Below are 21,581 nucleotides of genomic sequence, written 5' to 3' on the forward strand. Positions count from 1 at the left end.
AGCTGTGATATTTGTTGTAGGCTTTCTAAGGCCAAATAAAAAAAGTTGTTTGGTTCCGGTTACCCGACCCCACCAAGTTTTTCACGCCGACCCTAAACTTTTTGTTTTACGATTCGAGAAAAATAACAATAACATCGCGAAAATCGTGAAGTCTCGCAAGAAATAGTGGATGCGGAAACTGACATCAACTTAAAAAGACAATAATTATAAACTTATTCTTCCAATCTGTAATGGTTGTGCATCTGATAGGAAGAAATAAACAGCACAGAGACCATTTGGAGAACGATGGAAAACGTGAACTAGACACTCTAAAATTGAATGTAATCGGAACCACACAATTTGTTTTACGCCTAATCTAGCGATATCACATTAACAGTTGGTGTAGATGGCCAACGATAAGTACCTAGAGTAAATTTAACCAAGTGATGATGGTAAGGAACTCAATCGATGTCAGTTTTCAGCGTCTACTGTACTAGAAAGCTGGTGAGATAATCCTAAAAGACAAATTGTCGAGTGACTTCTACCAGAAGATACGTGCACCTTAAGTTTGAATCGTTTGCAGACATAGTAGTCACTACATAGACGTCCCAAATACGTGTACCTTTGATAAAATAAAGATATCCTATCAATGGAATAGTCGGCTATGGTTGATCTGTAACATTGTTATTTTGTGTTGAAACACTGATTGAGTAGATAGAGTAGATTTTTAGTGTTGATAATTCAACACCAGCCAGTCTGCCAGAAGCCATCGTAGTTGTCAGGGTTACAGTCAGTAACAGGATCTGGCCAGTCATACCACGCCGATTTTCTATACTTGTCCAGTCTTTCATTGAGTTCTTTCACTTTTTCCGGGTAGAGTTTTGCCACATTGTTTGTTTCATATGGATCGACTAGATAGACGACAAATAAAACAAAGTACTTTAGATAAATTACTAATGGAATGTGATTATATACAATTAAGCAAAAAACTGTAATTTCCGATAACATGCTAAGAAAATATGGTAGGTATGAAACAAGCAGAATTTACGGTTAATGGGGAAGGGGCGGCTTAAGGGATAAATATTATATTTTTGTAAAACTTGATTTCATTTGATTATAGGTAGATAAATGTTTACCAGGTTAACTTGGTTCAAAGGATAGCAAATCAAAACCAAAACATTTCAAGACTGGACCTTTCAGACCAATGACCACCCGCATTCATTTTCATGACCACCATTTTCTCCTCAGGCTCCCCGTCAGAAAATCTGCCTGTTCACTTTGGATTTTAGTTTTTGTGAAAAACTACGCCCCAAGGCAAGACAATTTTCTGTTAGAATAATTTTGCTGTTACATTAATAGTTTGAAGAACAGTAATGCACACACACACACACACACACACACACACACACACACACACACACACACACACACACACACACACACACACACACACACACACACACACACACACACACACACACGCGCGCACACACACACACACACACATATTAAATACTAAAGGAAATCAAATATATCATTTTCGGTCCAAAAAAAGCAACAAAACAATCGATATCAAAAATTAAAATAGAGCATGTCAAATACCATCTTCCCACATTAACAAAACTTGAATATTAGTTTCATTATTTATTCGCATCGCTTCATCGGATTGCATATACGTGAATTCAAACACATTGTCAAACATGACAACTAAAATCCGCGGCCGCTGATCAATCATGCTTTTAGATTTCAAAGCAGGTACTAGAGTGACAGATGTGATTTTTTTATGTTTTTAATGGCAATTTGCCATTTCAGATAAACATATGTAATAATATTTAACCAAACCCCATGCCACTCGAGTTCCAGTGTGGGTACTCAGGGGTATTTGTACTCGTGCTTGCAGAGTTCGCTACTCTCGTGAAAGTGCAAGCACTCGGGCAAATACTCTGAGTACGTCAAACTTGCACTCACGTGTCATGGGGTTCTGTCATAGTATTTACCGTCTAGATTAAACAGATACACATCCGTGCCATCAGGTTCACGTGGTGCTATATAACCTTTTTCGCCTTTTCTGTACGAGGGATAGTACCAACCAACTGGAGATAACAAATCAGGAAATAGTTCCATACAGCTTTATATATAATATATTATACACTTATTAGAGTAATTATATATATATATATATATATATACTATGGGCATACTACAGCTGAACTGGTCTATACTATGGGCATAGCACAGCTGCACTGGTCTATACTATGGACATACTAGAGCTGAACTGGTCTATACTATGGACATACAACAGCTAAATAGGTCTATACTATGGATATACTACAGCTGAACTGGTCTATACTATGGACATACTACAGCTAGACTGGCCTATAGTATGGACATAGTACAGCTGAACTGGTCTATACTATGGACATACTACAGCTAGACTGGCCTATACTATGGACATACTACAGCTGAACTGGTCTATACTATGGACATAGTACAGCTGAACTGGTCTATACTATGGCCATACTGCAGCTGAACTGGTCTATACTATGGACATAGTACAGCTAAACTGGTCTATACTATGGACATACTAAAGCTAAACTGGTCTATACAATGGACATACTACAGCTAGACTGGCCTATAGTATGGACATAGTACAGCTGAACTGGTCTATGCTATGGGCATACTGCAGCTGAACTGGTCTATACTATGGACATAGTACAGCTAGACTGGCCTATAGTATGGACATAGTACAGCTGAACTGGTCTATACTATGGGCATACTACAGCTGAACTGGTCTATACTATGGACATAGTACAGCTAAACTGGTCTTTACTATGGACATACTACAGCTAGACTGGCCTATAGTATGGACATAGTACAGCTGAACTGGTCTATACTATGGGCATACTGCAGCTGAACTGGTCTATACTATGGACATAGTACAGCTAAACTGGTATATACTATGGACATACTAAAGCTAAACTGGTCTATACAATGGACATACTACAGCTGAACTGGTCTATACTATGGGCATAGCACAGCTGCACTGGTCTATACTATGGACATACTAGAGCTGAACTGGTCTATACTATGGACATACTACAGCTAGACTGGCCTATAGTATGGACATAGTACAGCTGAACTGGTCTATACTATGGGCATACTGCAGCTGAACTGGTCTATACTATGGACATAGTACAGCTGAACTGGTCTATACTATGGACATAGTACAGCTGAACTGGTCTATACTATGGACATACTAAAGCTAAACTGGTCTATACAATGGACATACTACAGCTGAATTGGCCTATACTATGAACATACTACAGCTAAACTGGTCTATACTATGGACATACTACAGCTGAACTGGTCTATACTAGGGACATACTAAAGCTAAACTGGTCTATACAATGGACATACTACAGCTAAACTGGTCTATACTATGGGCATAGCACAGCTGCACTGGTCTATACTATGGACATACTAGAGCTGAACTGGTCTATACTATGGACATACAACAGCTAGACTGGCCTATACTATGGATATACTACAGCTGAACTGGTCTATACTATGGACATACAACAGCTAAACTGGTCTATACAATGGACATACTACAGCTGAACTGGTCTATACTATGGACATACTACAGCTGAACTGGTCTATACTATGGATATACTACAGCTGAACTGGTCTATACTATGGACATACTACAGCTAAACTGGTCTATGCTATGGACATACTACCGCTAAACTGGTCTATACAATGGACATACTACAGCTGAACTGGTCTATACTAGGGACATACTAAAGCTAAACTGGTCTATACAATGGACATACTACAGCTGAACTGGTCTATACTATGGCCATACTGCAGCTGAACTGGTGTATACTATGGACATACTACAGCTAAACTGGTCTATACTATGGGCATACTGCAGCTGAACTGGTCTATACTATGGACATACTACAGCTAGACTGGCCTATACTATGGACATAGTACAGCTAAACTGGTCTATACTATGGGCATACTGCAGCTGAACTGGTCTATACTATGGACATAGTACAGCTGCATTGGTCTATACTACAGCTGAACTTGTCTATACCCGGTACTGTGGACATACTACAGCTAAACTGATCCATACTATGGACATACTATATCTAAACTGGTCTATACTATGGACATGCTACCACTGAACTGGTCTATACTAGGGACATATATTTACCGCTAAACTGGTCTATACTATGGATATACTACAGCTAAACTGATCCATACTATGGACATACTATATCTAAACTGGTCTATACTATGGACATACTACAGCTAGACTGGCCTATAGTATGGACATAGTACAGCTAAACTGGTGTATACTACGGACATGCTATCGCTAAACATGTCTATACTACGGACATGCTATCGCTAAACCTTTTTTATACTATGGATATGCTACTGCTGAACTAGTAGGTCTATACTAATTAGATTATATTCTTGTGCTTAGCTATGTACATCATCTATCGTACGTATATACTTACGTTCATTCCAAGTATACGAGAAAGACGGATAACCAACAATAAGTTTCCACTCTTCATGTCTGAAAAGATACATTACGATAAAACTTTAAAATGATCGTCAGCTCACAGGGAGAAGCACAACAGATAATCATTCCTAATGTGATTTGTTTATCCGGTGTGATACTCCTCAAAGTCACAGATAGACACGTTTAGAGAATTTATAAAGTGGATTTGGTAAAAGTGGAAAGATAGACCATGTGTCTTTGGGGAGGCTTTAAGTAATTACAAGGGGAAGGCCATGGTATACCAAACCCGGTCTGCTACGTAAAATGTTACCCCTCACCCGTTTTCTAAAATGTGGCCCACCCTCAATTTCCTTTCTCTAAAACATTCAAATATTTCAAAAACATTGGTAACAATGCAGTCAAACATGTGGAAAGGGACATGAGTTCCAGAGTCAATGGTAAGGACTCGAGCCCATCGCTGCTATCACCAAAGGGTATTTGTGTGGAGGCATTGCATTAATTAATTCTCGTGTTTTGATCTAATTTCCAGAGTTGAAGGCCAAAACTCCCAAAGACTATATGAAGACATTAGCGACATTGTTGTGTCATGAGCAATATCTACCTCCGCCACATTCTCCCCAATATCTTATCACCATGTTCCCTCAAGTCAAGACCCACTCCTCTCCTCACACCGAAACTAACGACTGATTCTATCCATGATTAGCAGTGTTCTGATATTAAGGTACAATGGGATGACTTAATAACGGTGGGATGTCAAAATCATATAATATTGCAAACTTAGAACATCGTATTATTTCATCACACGAGATCCGGTGTATCGTGTGAGACAGCTACTGGAAATCACTGATCAGAAATAAAACATCTTGTTTAGCCGTTTTCGCACTGTGATTGTTAGTCTCGCTGCCACACTCGTGAATATCGTTCCCTAAGTTTTGTAATGTAGAGCGGAGAAGTGAGGGACTTAAGTCTTAAGTCCCAAAGTCCGATCTGTGGAATAAAATGTGACCCCCCCATTCCGTTACGCTAAAATGTGACCCTCCTTCAATTTCCTTTCCCTAAAATATGATCCTCCCCTGTTGGAACATTTTTTATACCGCCTCCCTGTGGCGTAGTTGTAAGAGTTGAAGATAGTAGTCAGGAGGTCCTAGGTTCAATTCCCACTAGAGACGGAATTTTTCTGTTGTTTAATAGATCCCAGCAAAGGCATTTGTTTCACAACGGTGAGTTTGTGTTTGTATATAAATCAATGTCTGTGTTTGTATATAAATCAATGTCTGTATTGGATCTAATTGGCTGACCTTAAGGCCAGAACTTGCAAAGACTAGTTGAGCGCATAACTATCCTCCATAGGCCCAAGGTCAACATTTCCACCCCACCATATTATGCACAAAACCCTGCAACACTGTTCCCCCTTTACTACCGTTAAACCCGCTCCTCTCCGCACACCACAACTAAAAGTTAATTCACTGCATTTTACCTTACAATGGTGGGATGAGGTAGCAGTAGGATTTGGAACCGGTGGCAGTGGTGGGATCATACTAAAATCACAAAATAATGCATTTGATTTAAAAGGAGAGTCCTTATTTCGATTTTCTAAAATATGGCCTTGCCCCGACGACCGATTTGTAAAAAGTAACCCCCCCCCCCGACCCAAACAATACCCATTGTAATTACTAAAGAAGTCTCCCTTATATTAGGCACATCCTTCAAATGCTTTATTAATCAGTTGTTCAGGCATCATTTCACGGTACAACCACATGTAAACTGAATGCCTCCATAGATTCATGTTCCTACACACATTGTTGGAATGCAAAATTCAGAGTTATAGCAATCATACATGATGTACCCCTTAATTGGAAAGTTAATCATATGAAACCATATGTGAATGAATCATAAAAATTATAAGCTTCATAAACGTGCTTTAACGAACACAATCTGAAATGTAAAGCTTATATTCTAAAGAGTGTAATTATCAAAAACGGTTATTTATACAAATTATATATCACAATAAAAAATATATAAAAGCCTAAATCAAACAGGTGTGCTTTGTTATGGTTGATGTAGGTACAAAATTAGATGAAATTTGACGTTTGCATTCTTAACATATAGTCTAATTACCATAGATAATTAATTATAGTCTAATTACCATAGATAATTAATTATAGTCTAATTACCATAGATAATTAATTATACAAATTTCTTACTAAAACTAAACGCTGCATTAACAAGTTATAAAGTACATGTGCAATTTGTTATGTTTGATTTGTGATGTGCCAGGTGTGCTCATTGTGGTTGACATATGTACCAAGTGTGCTCATTGTGGTTGACATATGTACCTAGTGTGCTCATTGTGGTTGACATATGTACCAAGTGTGCTCATTGTGGTTGACATATGTACCAAGTGTGCTCATTGTGGTTGACATATGTACCAAGTGTGCTCATTGTGGTTGACATATGTACCTAGTGTGCTCATTGTGGTTGACATATGTACCAAGTGTGCTCATTGTGGTTGACATATGTACCAAGTGTGCTCATTGTGGTTGACATATGTACCAAGTGTGCTTATTGTGGTTGACATATGTACCAAGTGTGCTCATTGTGGTTGACATATGTACCAAGTGTGCTTATTGTGGTTGACATATGTACCAAGTGTGTTCATTGTGGTTGACATATGTACCGAGTGTGCTTATTGTGGTTGACATATGTACCAAGTGTGCTCATTGTGGTTGACATATGTACCAAGTGTGCTCATTGTGGTTGACATATGTACCTAGTGTGCTCATTGTGGTTGACATATGTACCTAGTGTGCTTATTGTGGTTGACATATGTACCAAGTGTGCTCATTGTGGTTGACATATGTACCAAGTGTGCTTATTGTGGTTGACATATGTACCTAGTGTGTTCATTGTGGTTGACATATGTACCAAGTGTGCTTATTGTGGTTGACATATGTACCTAGTGTGCTTATTGTGGTTGACATATGTACCAAGTGTGCTCATTGTGGTTGACATATGTACCAAGTGTGCTCATTGTGGTTGACATATGTACCAAGTGTGTTCATTGTGGTTGACATATGTACCAAGTGTGCTCATTGTGGTTGACATATGTACCTAGTGTGCTTATTGTGGTTGACATATGTACCAAGTGTGCTCATTGTGGTTGACATATGTACCAAGTGTGCTCATTGTGGTTGACATATGTACCAAGTGTGCTCATTGTGGTTGACATATGTACCAAGTGTGCTTATTGTGGTTGACATATGTACCTAGTGTGCTTATTGTGGTTGACATATGTACCAAGTGTGCTCATTGTGGTTGACATATGTACCAAGTGTGATCATTGTGGTTGACATATGTACCAAGTGTGCTCATTGTGGTTGACATATGTACCAAGTGTGCTTATTGTGGTTGACATATGTACCTAGTGTGCTTATTGTGGTTGACATATGTACCAAGTGTGCTCATTGTGGTTGACATATGTACCAAGTGTGCTCATTGTGGTTGACATATGTACCAAGTGTGCTCATTGTGGTTGACATATGTACCTAGTGTGCTTATTGTGGTTGACATATGTACCAAGTGTGCTCATTGTGGTTGGCATATGTACCAAGTGTGCTCATTGTGGTTGACATATGTACCAAGTGTTCTTATTGTGTTTGACATATGTACCAAGTGTGCTCATTGTGGTTGACATATGTACCAAGTGTGCTCATTGTGGTTGACATATGTACCAAGTGTGCTCATTGTGGTTGACATATGTACCAAGTGTTCTTATTGTGTTTGACATATGTACCAAGTGTGCTCATTGTGGTTGACATATGTACCAAGTGTGCTCATTGTGGTTGACATATGTACCAAGTGTTCTTATTGTGGTTGACATATGTACCAGGTGTGCTTATTGTGGTTGACATATGTACCGTGTGCTTATTGTGGTTGACATATGTACCAAGTGTGCTCATTGTGGTTGACATATGTACCAAGTGTGCTTATTGTGGTTGACATATGTACCAAGTGTGCTTATTGTGGTTGACATATGTACCAAGTGTGTTTATTGTGGTTGACATATGTACCAGGTGTGTTTATTGTGGTTGACATATGTACCAGGTGTGTTTATTGTGGTTGACATATGTACCAAGTGTGCTCATTGTGGTTGACATATGTACCAAGTGTGCTTATTGTGGTTGACATATGTACCAAGTGTGCTTATTGTGGTTGACATATGTACCAAGTGTGCTTATTGTGGTTGACATAAGTACCAGGTGTGTTTATTGTGGTTGACATATGTACCAAGTGTGCTCATTGTGGTTGACATATGTACCAAGTGTGCTCATTGTGGTTGACATATGTACCTAGTGTGCTTATTGTGGTTGACATATGTACCAGGTGTGTTTATTGTGGTTGACATATGTACCAAGTGTGCTCATTGTGGTTGACATATGTACCAGGTGTGCTTATTGTGGTTGACATATGTACCGTGTGCTTATTGTGGTTGACATATGTACCAAGTGTGCTCATTGTGGTTGACATATGTACCGTGTGCTTATTGTGGTTGACATATGTACCAAGTGTGCTTATTGTGGTTGACATATGTACCAAGTGTGCTCATTGTGGTTGACATATGTACCAGGTGTGTTTATTGTGGTTGACATATGTACCAGGTGTGTTTATTGTGGTTGACATATGTACCTAGTGTGCTTATTGTGGTTGACATATGTACCAAGTGTGCTCATTGTGGTTGACATATGTACCAAGTGTGCTCATTGTGGTTGACATATGTACCAAGTGTGCTCATTGTGGTTGACATATGTACCAAGTGTGCTTATTGTGGTTGACATATGTACCAAGTGTGCTCATTGTGGTTGACATATGTACCAGGTGTGTTTATTGTGGTTGACATATGTACCTAGTGTGCTTATTGTGGTTGACATATGTACCAAGTGTGCTCATTGTGGTTGACATATGTACCAAGTGTGCTTATTGTGGTTGACATATGTACCAAGTGTGCTCATTGTGGTTGACATATGTACCAGGTGTGTTTATTGTGGTTGACATATGTACCAGGTGTGTTTATTGTGGTTGACATATGTACCTAGTGTGCTTATTGTGGTTGACATATGTACCAAGTGTGCTCATTGTGGTTGACATATGTACCAAGTGTGCTCATTGTGGTTGACATATGTACCAAGTGTGCTCATTGTGGTTGACATATGTACCAAGTGTGCTTATTGTGGTTGACATATGTACCAAGTGTGCTTATTGTGGTTGACATATGTACCAAGTGTGCTTATTGTGGTTGACATATGTACCGTGTGCTTATTGTGGTTGACATATGTACCAAGTGTGCTCATTGTGGTTGACATATGTACCGTGTGCTTATTGTGGTTGACATATGTACCAAGTGTGCTTATTGTGGTTGACATATGTACCAAGTGTGCTCATTGTGGTTGACATATGTACCAGGTGTGTTTATTGTGGTTGCATATGTACCAGGTGTGTTTATTGTGGTTGACATATGTACCTAGTGTGCTTATTGTGGTTGACATATGTACCAAGTGTGCTCATTGTGGTTGACATATGTACCAAGTGTGCTCATTGTGGTTGACATATGTACCAAGTGTGCTCATTGTGGTTGACATATGTACCAAGTGTGCTTATTGTGGTTGACATATGTACCAAGTGTGCTCATTGTGGTTGACATAAGTACCAGGTGTGTTTATTGTGGTTGACATATGTACCAAGTGTGCTCATTGTGGTTGACATATGTACCAAGTGTGCTCATTGTGGTTGACATATGTACCAAGTGTGCTCATTGTGGTTGACATAAGTACCAGGTGTGTTTATTGTGGTTGACATATGTACCTAGTGTGCTCATTGTGGTTGACATATGTACCAAGTGTGCTCATTGTGGTTGACATATGTACCAAGTGTGCTCATTGTGGTTGACATATGTACCAAGTGTGCTCATTGTGGTTGACATATGTACCTAGTGTGCTCATTGTGGTTGACATATGTACCTAGTGTGCTCATTGTGGTTGACATATGTACCAAGTGTGCTCATTGTGGTTGACATAAGTACCAGGTGTGCTTATTGTGGTATCAATGACTTTCAGTAATTCAACTACTAAAAATGTAAAGAATGCACATTTCAAAGTCCGCAACATTTGGTATGTATATCTACTATAACAAAGCACACATCTTATAAAGCCATTTGGCATAGGTTTTAGTTTTTAATGAGTAATTTGCATATTAATTAATGATTTTCAGTAATGAGGCTATGTATAAAGAAGGCATTCTTCAAATTCCGCAAAATTTAGTACATATGTCAACCACAATGAGCACACTTGGTACATATGTCAACCACAATAAGCACACCTGGTACACACACACACACACACACACACACACACACACACACACACACACACACACACACACGTAACATAACATAACATAACATAACATAACATAACATAACATAACATAACATAACATAACATAACATAACATAACATGACATATTACAACACAAACTTCCTTTATGGGAGGTAAAAATGACAAATACACTTATTTTGTTGTTAACTCAAGTGACCCTCACTGCAGTTCAAGTGGTGTTTTTCAAAATGACCGCGTGCCACCACCACCACCACCACCACCACCACCACCACCACCACAAACACGGCCCCAGTCATATTGAATGGCTCTTAATACTTGTTTTCGAGCTGAAAATATACATACCTGTATGCAGATACATTACACCCTAATACTCCCTCAACGGCAGCAAACTTTTCGTCCACTGTAAGGAGCATTTGATGACGAGGAGACGCTGTACCAGTGGATAATGACTGCCAAACGTTTATTCCATCGATATCATCTACAATTATCATAAATATGCATTGGTGAATATTATGATGAACACCGATACTGACACACTGTAACACTAGATACATTCTGATTAAATCTGATGTGGTGCATACGGTTCGATTTCTTTATTTACCTCAATTTTCTCCGTATTTTCGTTCTATTTGTTCCAGGAGTGATCACCGCCTTCCCACCTTCCCACGAAGGCGGCGATCTCTCCAGGATCTAGGAATAAACAAAATGAAAAACGAAGAAAATTGATAAATTGATAAATATTCTCCCATCAGATTTTAATCAGATTGCACTAGGTAGTGATTAAGCACTTTGCAGTATCGCTACAGCTTCCAATGCCAAAACATGTCGCTAGAATCTTGTTGGCATTTTGAGGTAAAAGCCACACTGGAAGATAACGTTTCCAAGGTAATTTGACGGTGCTTAATAAAAAAACCATCTCTTCCAAGCGAAATTTACCCTCAAATTTCCTTAAATTTGCATAACGTTTTGGCAAAACTGAGATAAAGGAAACGCCATCGAGTAAAAATACTTTTTTTTATAAAGTCTTAACAATGCCATTTTTGTAGCAATGTATCATGGGAAAAGTCAATACAGTGGCCAAGTTGAATCCTTTGGTAACTTTGTCTACAGGGGTGCTCATCAATCAAATTTGTCTCTATTAAACGAGTTCATTGTTGATTGAAAAAGAAGGATACCTATTCATAGCGTTGTCAAGATTTCAGAACATTTTGCTAGAAAATGGTCATTGAAGCATCTCATGTTAAAAATCAGGAAGGCAACTCTTTTAGGATAATTTGAAAGTGCTAATTCTAAAAAACCGTGCCTTCCAAGTAAAAGTTTGACATTTTATCCCTTGAAATTAGCATATAACTTACATAAATTGGACTTCCTGCAAATATTACATAGAAAAGGAACACACTTTTAGAAACCTTCAAAATGCTGTTCCCCATTTTTGACCAATTAAGATACTTTCTAGAGCTAATCATCACCCACTTTTGACCAATTAAAATACTTTCTAGAGCAAATCATCACCCATTTTTGACGAATTAAGATACTTTCTAGAGCAAATCATCACCCACTTTTGACCAATTAAAATACTTTCTAGAGCAAATCATCACCCACTTTCGACGAATTAAGATACTTTCTAGAGCAAATCATCATCCACCTTTGACCGATTAAGATACTTTCTAGAGCAAATCATCACCCACTTTTGACGAATTAAGATACTTTCTAGAGCAAATCATCATCCACCTTTGACCGATTAAGATACTTTCTAGAGCAAATCATCACCCACTTTTGACCAATTAAAATACTTTCTAGAGCAAATCATCACTCACTTTTGACCAATTAAAATACTTTCTAGAGCAAATCATCACTCACTTTTGACCAATTAAAATACTTTCTAGAGCAAATCATCACCCACCTTTGACCAATTACTTTCTAGAGCAAATGATCACCCACTTTCGACCAATTACGATACTTTCTAGAGCAAATCATCACCCATTTTGACCAATTACTTTCTAGAGCAAATCATCACCCACTTTTGACCAATTAAGATACTTTCTAGAGCAAATCATCACCCACTTTTGACCAATTACGATACTTTCTAGAGCAAATCATCATCCACTTTTGACCAATTACGATACTTTCTAGAGTAAATCATCACCCACTTTTGACCAATTACGATACTTTCTAGAGCAAATCATCACCCACTTTTGACCAATTACGATACTTTCTAGAGCAAATCATCACCCACCTTTGACCAATTACGATACTTTCTAGAGTAAATCATCACCCACTTTTGACCAATTACGATACTTTCTAGAGCAAATCATCACCCACTTTTGATCAAACAAGATACTTTTTAGAGTAAATCATCACCCACTTTTGACCAATTAAAATACTTTCTAGAGCAAATCATCACCCACTTTTGATCAAACAAGATACTTTTTAGAGTAAATCATCACCCACTTTTGATCAAACAAGATACTTTTTAGAGTAAATCATCACCCACTTTTGATCAAACAAGATACTTTCTAGAGCGAATCATCACCCACTATTGACCAATTACGATACTTTCTAGAGCAAATCATCACTCACGTTTGACCAATTACGATACTTTCTAGAGCGAATCATCACTCACGTTTGATCAATTAAAATACTTTCTAGAGCAAATCATCACCCACTATTGACCAATTATGATACTTTCTAGAGCGAATCATCACCCACTATTGACCAATTACGATACTTTCTAGAGCAAATCATCACTCACGTTTGACCAATTAAGATACTTTCTAGAGCGAATCATCATCCACTTTTGACCAATTATGATACTTTCTAGAGCAAATCATCACCCACTTTTGACCAATTAAAATACTTTCTAGAGCAAATCATCACCCACTTTTGACGAATTAAGATACTTTCTAGAGCAAATCATCATCCACCTTTGACCGATTAAGATACTTTCTAGAGCAAATCATCACCCACTTTTGACCAATTAAGATACTTTCTAGAGCAAATCATCACTCACTTTTGACCAATTAAAATACTTTCTAGAGCAAATCATCACTCACTTTTGACCAATTAAAATACTTTCTAGAGCAAATCATCACCCACCTTTGACCAATTACTTTCTAGAGCAAATCATCATCCACTTTTGACCAATTACGATACTTTCAAGAGCAAATCATCATCCACTTTTGACCAATTACGATACTTTCTAGAGTAAATCATCACCCACTTTTGACCAATTACGATACTTTCTAGAGCAAATCATCATCCACCTTTGACCAATTACGATACTTTTTAGAGTAAATCATCACCCACTTTTGACCAATTAAAATACTTTCTAGAGCAAATCATCATCCACCTTTGACCAATTACGATACTTTCTAGAGTAAATCATCACCCACTTTTGACCAATTACGATACTTTCTAGAGCAAATCATCACCCACTTTTGATCAAACAAGATACTTTTTAGAGTAAATCATCACCCACTTTTGACCAATTAAAATACTTTCTAGAGCAAATCATCACCCACTTTTGATCAAACAAGATACTTTTTAGAGTAAATCATCTCCCACTTTTGATCAAACAAGATACTTTTTAGAGTAAATCATCACCCACCTTTGACCGATTAAGATACTTTCTAGAGCGAATCATCACTCACTTTTGACCAATTAAAATACTTTCTAGAGCAAATCATCACTCACTTTTGACCAATTAAAATACTTTCTAGAGCAAATCATCACTCACTTTTGACCAATTAAAATACTTTCTAGAGCAAATCATCACCCACCTTTGACCAATTACTTTCTAGAGCAAATGATCACCCACTTTCGACCAATTACGATACTTTCTAGAGCAAATCATCACCCATTTTGACCAATTACTTTCTAGAGCAAATCATCACCCACTTTTGACCAATTAAGATACTTTCTAGAGCAAATCATCACCCACTTTTGACCAATTACGATACTTTCTAGAGCAAATCATCACCCACTTTTGACCAATTACGATACTTTCTAGAGCAAATCATCACCCACCTTTGACCAATTACGATACTTTCTAGAGTAAATCATCACCCACTTTTGACCAATTACGATACTTTCTAGAGCAAATCATCACCCACTTTTGATCAAACAAGATACTTTTTAGAGTAAATCATCACCCACTTTTGACCAATTAAAATACTTTCTAGAGCAAATCATCACCCACTTTTGATCAAACAAGATACTTTTTAGAGTAAATCATCACCCACTTTTGATCAAACAAGATACTTTTTAGAGTAAATCATCACCCACTTTTGATCAAACAAGATACTTTCTAGAGCGAATCATCACCCACTATTGACCAATTACGATACTTTCTAGAGCAAATCATCACTCACGTTTGACCAATTACGATACTTTCTAGAGCGAATCATCACTCACGTTTGATCAATTAAAATACTTTCTAGAGCAAATCATCACCCACTATTGACCAATTATGATACTTTCTAGAGCGAATCATCACCCACTATTGACCAATTACGATACTTTCTAGAGCAAATCATCACTCACGTTTGACCAATTAAGATACTTTCTAGAGCGAATCATCATCCACTTTTGACCAATTATGATACTTTCTAGAGCAAATCATCACCCACTTTTGACCAATTAAAATACTTTCTAGAGCAAATCATCACCCACTTTTGACGAATTAAGATACTTTCTAGAGCAAATCATCATCCACCTTTGACCGATTAAGATACTTTCTAGAGCAAATCATCACCCACTTTTGACCAATTAAGATACTTTCTAGAGCAAATCATCACTCACTTTTGACCAATTAAAATACTTTCTAGAGCAAATCATCACTCACTTTTGACCAATTAAAATACTTTCTAGAGCAAATCATCACCCACCTTTGACCAATTACTTTCTAGAGCAAATCATCATCCACTTTTGACCAATTACGATACTTTCAAGAGCAAATCATCATCCACTTTTGACCAATTACGATACTTTCTAGAGTAAATCATCACCCACTTTTGACCAATTACGATACTTTCTAGAGCAAATCATCATCCACCTTTGACCAATTACGATACTTTTTAGAGTAAATCATCACCCACTTTTGACCAATTAAAATACTTTCTAGAGCAAATCATCATCCACCTTTGACCAATTACGATACTTTCTAGAGTAAATCATCACCCACTTTTGACCAATTACGATACTTTCTAGAGCAAATCATCACCCACTTTTGATCAAACAAGATACTTTTTAGAGTAAATCATCTCCCACTTTTGATCAAACAAGATACTTTTTAGAGTAAATCATCACCCACTTTTGATCAAACAAGATACTTTCTAGAGCGAATCATCACCCACTATTGACCAATTACGATACTTTCTAGAGCAAATCATCACTCACGTTTGACCAATTACTATACTTTCTAGAGCGAATCATCACTCACGTTTGATCAATTAAAATACTTTCTAGAGCAAATCATCACCCACTTTTGACCAATTATGATACTTTCTAGAGCGAATCATCACCCACTATTGACCAATTACGATACTTTCTAGAGCGAATCATCACTCACGTTTGATCAATTAAAATACTTTCTAGAGCGAATCATCACTCACGTTTGATCAATTAAAATACTTTCTAGAGCGAATCATCACCCACTATTAACCAATTACGATACTTTCTAGAGCGAATCATCACTCACGTTTGATCAAACAAGATACTTTCTAGAGCGAATCATCACCCACTATTGACCAATTACGATACTTTCTAGAGCAAATCATCACTCACGTTTGACCAATTACGATACTTTCTAGAGCGAATCATCACTCACGTTTGATCAATTAAAATACTTTCTAGAGCAAATCATCACCCACTTTTGACCAATTACGATACTTTCTAGAGCGAATCATCACCCACTTTTGACCAATTACGATACTTTCTAGAGCGAATCATCACTCACTATTAACCAATTACGATACTTTCTAGAGCGAATCATCACTCACGTTTGACCAATTACGATACTTTCTAGAGCGAATCATCACTCACGTTTGATCAATTAAGATACTTTCTAGAGCAAATCATCACCCACTTTTGACCAATTATGATACTTTCTAGAGCGAATCATCACCCACTATTGACCAATTACGATACTTTCTAGAGCGAATCATCACCCACTTTTGACCAATTACGATACTTTCTAGAGCGAATCATCACCCACTTTTGACCAATTACGATACTTTCTAGAGCGAATCATCATCCACTTTTGACCAATTAAAATACTTTCTAGAGCAAATCATCATCCACCTTTGACCAATTACGATACTTTCTAGAGCGAATCATCACTCACGTTTGATCAATTAAAATATCAAATTACAATAGACAAGTTGCCTTCCAACTTTTACCCACAAAATACCTGCAACATTCACCTTTTAACCACAAAATACCTGCAACCTTCACCTTTTACCCACAAAATACCTGCAACATTCACCTTTTAACCCCAAAATACCTACAACATTCACCTTTCCTGAAACTGGAACTAGACTGCTACAAATATACTGAACACAAACTTAGTTTTACTCAATAATGTCAAACATTGTTACACCTACTACACCTACTACACCTACTACCTAGAATAGTTAGATCTGATAACAATTGCTTCCTACTGTAACATCAAGACATACACAACAACAAATGATAGATAATATTCTAATCATATTTATTAGTATGACTTTATTCAATCAGATATAGACATAATTAAACCACATTAAATTATTTTGTTTCATAAGAGCAAATGGATCTAGAGCTGGGAAATAATGACACACATACACACAGACAGACAGACAGACAAACAAACAAACAAACAAACAAACAATCACACGCGCGCACACACACACACACACACACAGGTGAGCAAATAGACAGACAGACGCACACACACATGGGTGAGCAAATAGACAGACACACAGACACACACACTCACACAAAATGAGAGACCGACATAAACATACCTGGGACAGTTTGACCGACTACACCTTCAATGAGAGTAGGATACATATCAACGATGTGATACATACTAATAATGTCAAATAAATCAAAACATACAATGTTCAGTTAACATTTGTCATTCATTAGACATCGCCAAATTGTTCCAGTGATAATGATAATGGCAATGACAATGATAATAACAAAGATTATAACAATGACAATGATGCTGACAATGACAATAACAATGACGATGACAATGATAATAATGACAATGACAATGACAATGGTGATGATAATGACAATGACATTGACAATGACTAACAATAGCAATAACAAAGATACTGACAATGACAATAATATTAACAATGACAATAACAATGATAATGAAAATGATAATGACAATTATAATGACAATGACAAAGATAATGATAATGATGTGATAATTATTTATAATGACAATAATAATGATAAAGATAATGATAACGATGTCAATGATAATGACAATGGCACCAACAGTGATAATGACAATGACAACGATAATGACAATGATAATGATAATGGCAATAGCAATAAGAATGACAATGATAGTTATAATAACAATATCAATGACAATGACAATCATATGATAATGACAATGACATTGACAATAATGTCAACGATAATGACAGTGACAAAAACAATGATAATGAGAATGCCAATGACAATGATAATGACAATGACCGACAATAACCATGATAATGATAATGACAATGACAATAAAAATGATAACAATATGATAATAACATTAACAATGACAATGGCAGTAACAATGACAATGTCAATGATAATGACAATGGAAATAATAACAATGATGATAATGACAATAACGATAACGATAATGACAAGAGCAATGACAATGATAATGACAAGGACAAGAACAACAACAATTATAATGATAATAACAATGACAATGAAAACGATGACAATAATAATGACAATGATAATGACAATGACAAAGATAATGATAGTGATGTGATAATGATGATAATAACAATGATAATGACAATAACAATGATAATGATGATGATGTCAATGATAATGACAATGGCAATAACAATGGCAATGATAACTATAATAACAATATCAATGACAATGACAATGATATGATAATGACAATGACATTGACAATGACAATAACAACAATGATAATGACAATTACAATAATTACACTGACAATGACAATGATAATGACAATAATAATGATAATGATAATGACAATGTAAATAACAATGATAATGGCATTTTCAATAATTATAATCATAATGACAATGATAATTACAATAACAATGATAATGATAATGATATCAATGATAGTGACAATGGCAATAACTAACAATGACATTGATAATGACAATGATATAAACAATGATAATGACATTAACAATGACAATGACAATAACAATGTCAATGATAATGACAATGGCAAGAATAACTAATGATAATGACAATAATGATAATGATAATGACAAGGACAAGAACAGCAACAATGATAATGGCAATGATAATGATAACAATGATAATGATATGATAATTACAATAACAATGACAATGACAATAACAATGGCAATGATGTCAATGATGACAATGGCAATAACAATAACAATGGTAACGACAATGACAATGACAATGATAATGACAATGATAATGATAACGATAATGACAAGAGCAATGTTAGTTACGATAATGATAACAATGACAAGAGCAATGACAATGACAATGATAATGATAATGATAATGATAATGATAATGAAGGAAAAATAACATATGGAATAATATGCAAACAGGGTTGTTCAGATGCATGGAATTCAAAAGTGTTAACCAGAGTTTTGGGGATAAGTGTGATAATAAAGAGAAAATACTTCATGATAATGCCAAATATGCAACTTTATGCAAACAGACACCACAAGAAAATTTGTGATACACAGCGTTACCCATACAGAATATATCTTAAAGATAGGGTTTCCTTCTTTAGATGTCAGGTAAAAGAATATTGTTACATTATAATAATATGTAAATTAGGGTGATTTGTATTCATTTTTCTCATGTGAAAGCTATCTAAACTGACAAGAATACTTTCAGTTGATATCAAGTATTTCTTACAATTCGATGCTGTGAGTGATTTGAGAAGGGAGGTGAAGATGATGGGGTGACCTCCTAGTAGCACGTATTACATATTGAGAATATGTCCACATAGAACTTAATACATACATACAAGTTTACTCACTTGTTATTCGTATAGCCGGTTTTCTTGATACCTTTCCCAGCAATGAAACCAGCGGCTTTTATTCCACCTTCAAAAAACGTTCCCTTATCACCTCTATAGGGCCAGTTACTAGAACCTGAACGAACACTTCCACCATTCTGTAAAAACATAACACATGTGATATCAAATACAGTAACTTGTGAATCAATTTATAAAGTTGTCTTCTCTCCTCTGATTGACTATTGGGTAAGCACGGTTTCAATACATCATACATATAAAGGCCATAAGTCCAAACATTTATCAACCTTTGTGTGTACACTTATCATACACATAGTAAAAACTAGTGTTGTGATAGATGACGGATTAATGACGTCATGGCTCATTTGTCTACCCAAAGTTCATAAATAAAGTATTCCTAGTCCAAACTCCACCCATTGTTTCATTTACGTTATCTAATGTTAAGATTATGCAGAGTTCTCGATAGGTAAAATCATACAAACGTTGAAAAGTAAGGCAACCTTGACTGTTAACTAAGGCTTAGACATATCAATACTCTGTTTGTCCTGCTGATAGTAATATATGGATGCTCAATAGAGTTAGATGATGCAGTGACCCCGGAGTGACCACAGTATGCATGGTTTAGATTACTGTGACAACAAGATTACTTACATCTGAGTGAAAGATAATGAGAGAATCATTGTACATTCCGACAGCCTTTAGTTCATCAAAGATCTCTCCGGCCATAGAATCCATGAGCGTAAGCTGACCTTGGAATATAAAATAAAAATATGCAAACGATCAAAGATTTGTCTTTGATTGCAGCTTGAAAGCGTTGTATGTATGTATGTATGTATGTATGTATGTATGTATGTATGTATGTATGTATGTATGTATGTATGTATGTATGTATGTATGTATGTACAGGTATGTATGTATGTATGTATGTACAGGTATGTATGTATGTATGTATGTATGTATGTATGTATGTATGTATGTATGTATGTATGTATGTACATGTATGTATGTATGTATGTATGTATGTATGTATGTATGTATGTATGTATGTATGTATGTATGTATGTGTATGTGTGTGTATGTATGTATGTATGTATGTATGTATGTATGTATGTATGTATGTATGTGTGTGTATGTGTGTGTATGTATGTATGTATGTATGTATGTATGTATGTATGTATGTATGTATGTATGTATGTGTTTGTGTGTGTGTGTGTTTGTATGTATGTATGTATGTATGTATGTATGTATGTATGTATGTATGTATGTATGTATGTATGTATGTGTGTGTGTGTGTGTGTGTGTGTGTGTGTCTATTTATCTATCTATCTATATATATATAGGTATATATGTATACATGTATATCCGTGTCGGTATGTGTACATGTATAACTACATAACCATCAAAGAAATAAAATACCGGTGTCGTCGGTAGTTTGAT

The 21,581-nt window shown here is 36.3% G+C and overlaps 1 protein-coding gene across 1 annotated transcript in view; it reads right to left on the bottom strand.

Moving 5' to 3' along the window:
• Positions 1 to 720: 720 nt before the first annotated feature.
• The window catches only part of LOC144444413 (arylsulfatase B-like), a 30,578-nt gene continuing 9,717 nt past the window's right edge, over positions 721 to 21,581 (bottom strand). Inside the window, exons 7-13 of the mRNA XM_078133825.1 lie at positions 20,796 to 20,893; positions 20,148 to 20,284; positions 17,908 to 17,972; positions 11,246 to 11,381; positions 4,506 to 4,564; positions 1,977 to 2,072; positions 721 to 890 (exon numbers count right to left, since the gene is read on the bottom strand). Coding sequence (XP_077989951.1) covers positions 721 to 890; positions 1,977 to 2,072; positions 4,506 to 4,564; positions 11,246 to 11,381; positions 17,908 to 17,972; positions 20,148 to 20,284; positions 20,796 to 20,893 — 761 coding nt within the window. The remainder of the gene's footprint in view (positions 891 to 1,976; positions 2,073 to 4,505; positions 4,565 to 11,245; positions 11,382 to 17,907; positions 17,973 to 20,147; positions 20,285 to 20,795; positions 20,894 to 21,581) is intronic.

This window comes from Glandiceps talaboti, chromosome 13 (genome assembly GCF_964340395.1).
Source record: "Glandiceps talaboti chromosome 13, keGlaTala1.1, whole genome shotgun sequence".
Taxonomy (NCBI): Eukaryota; Metazoa; Hemichordata; class Enteropneusta; family Spengelidae; genus Glandiceps; species Glandiceps talaboti.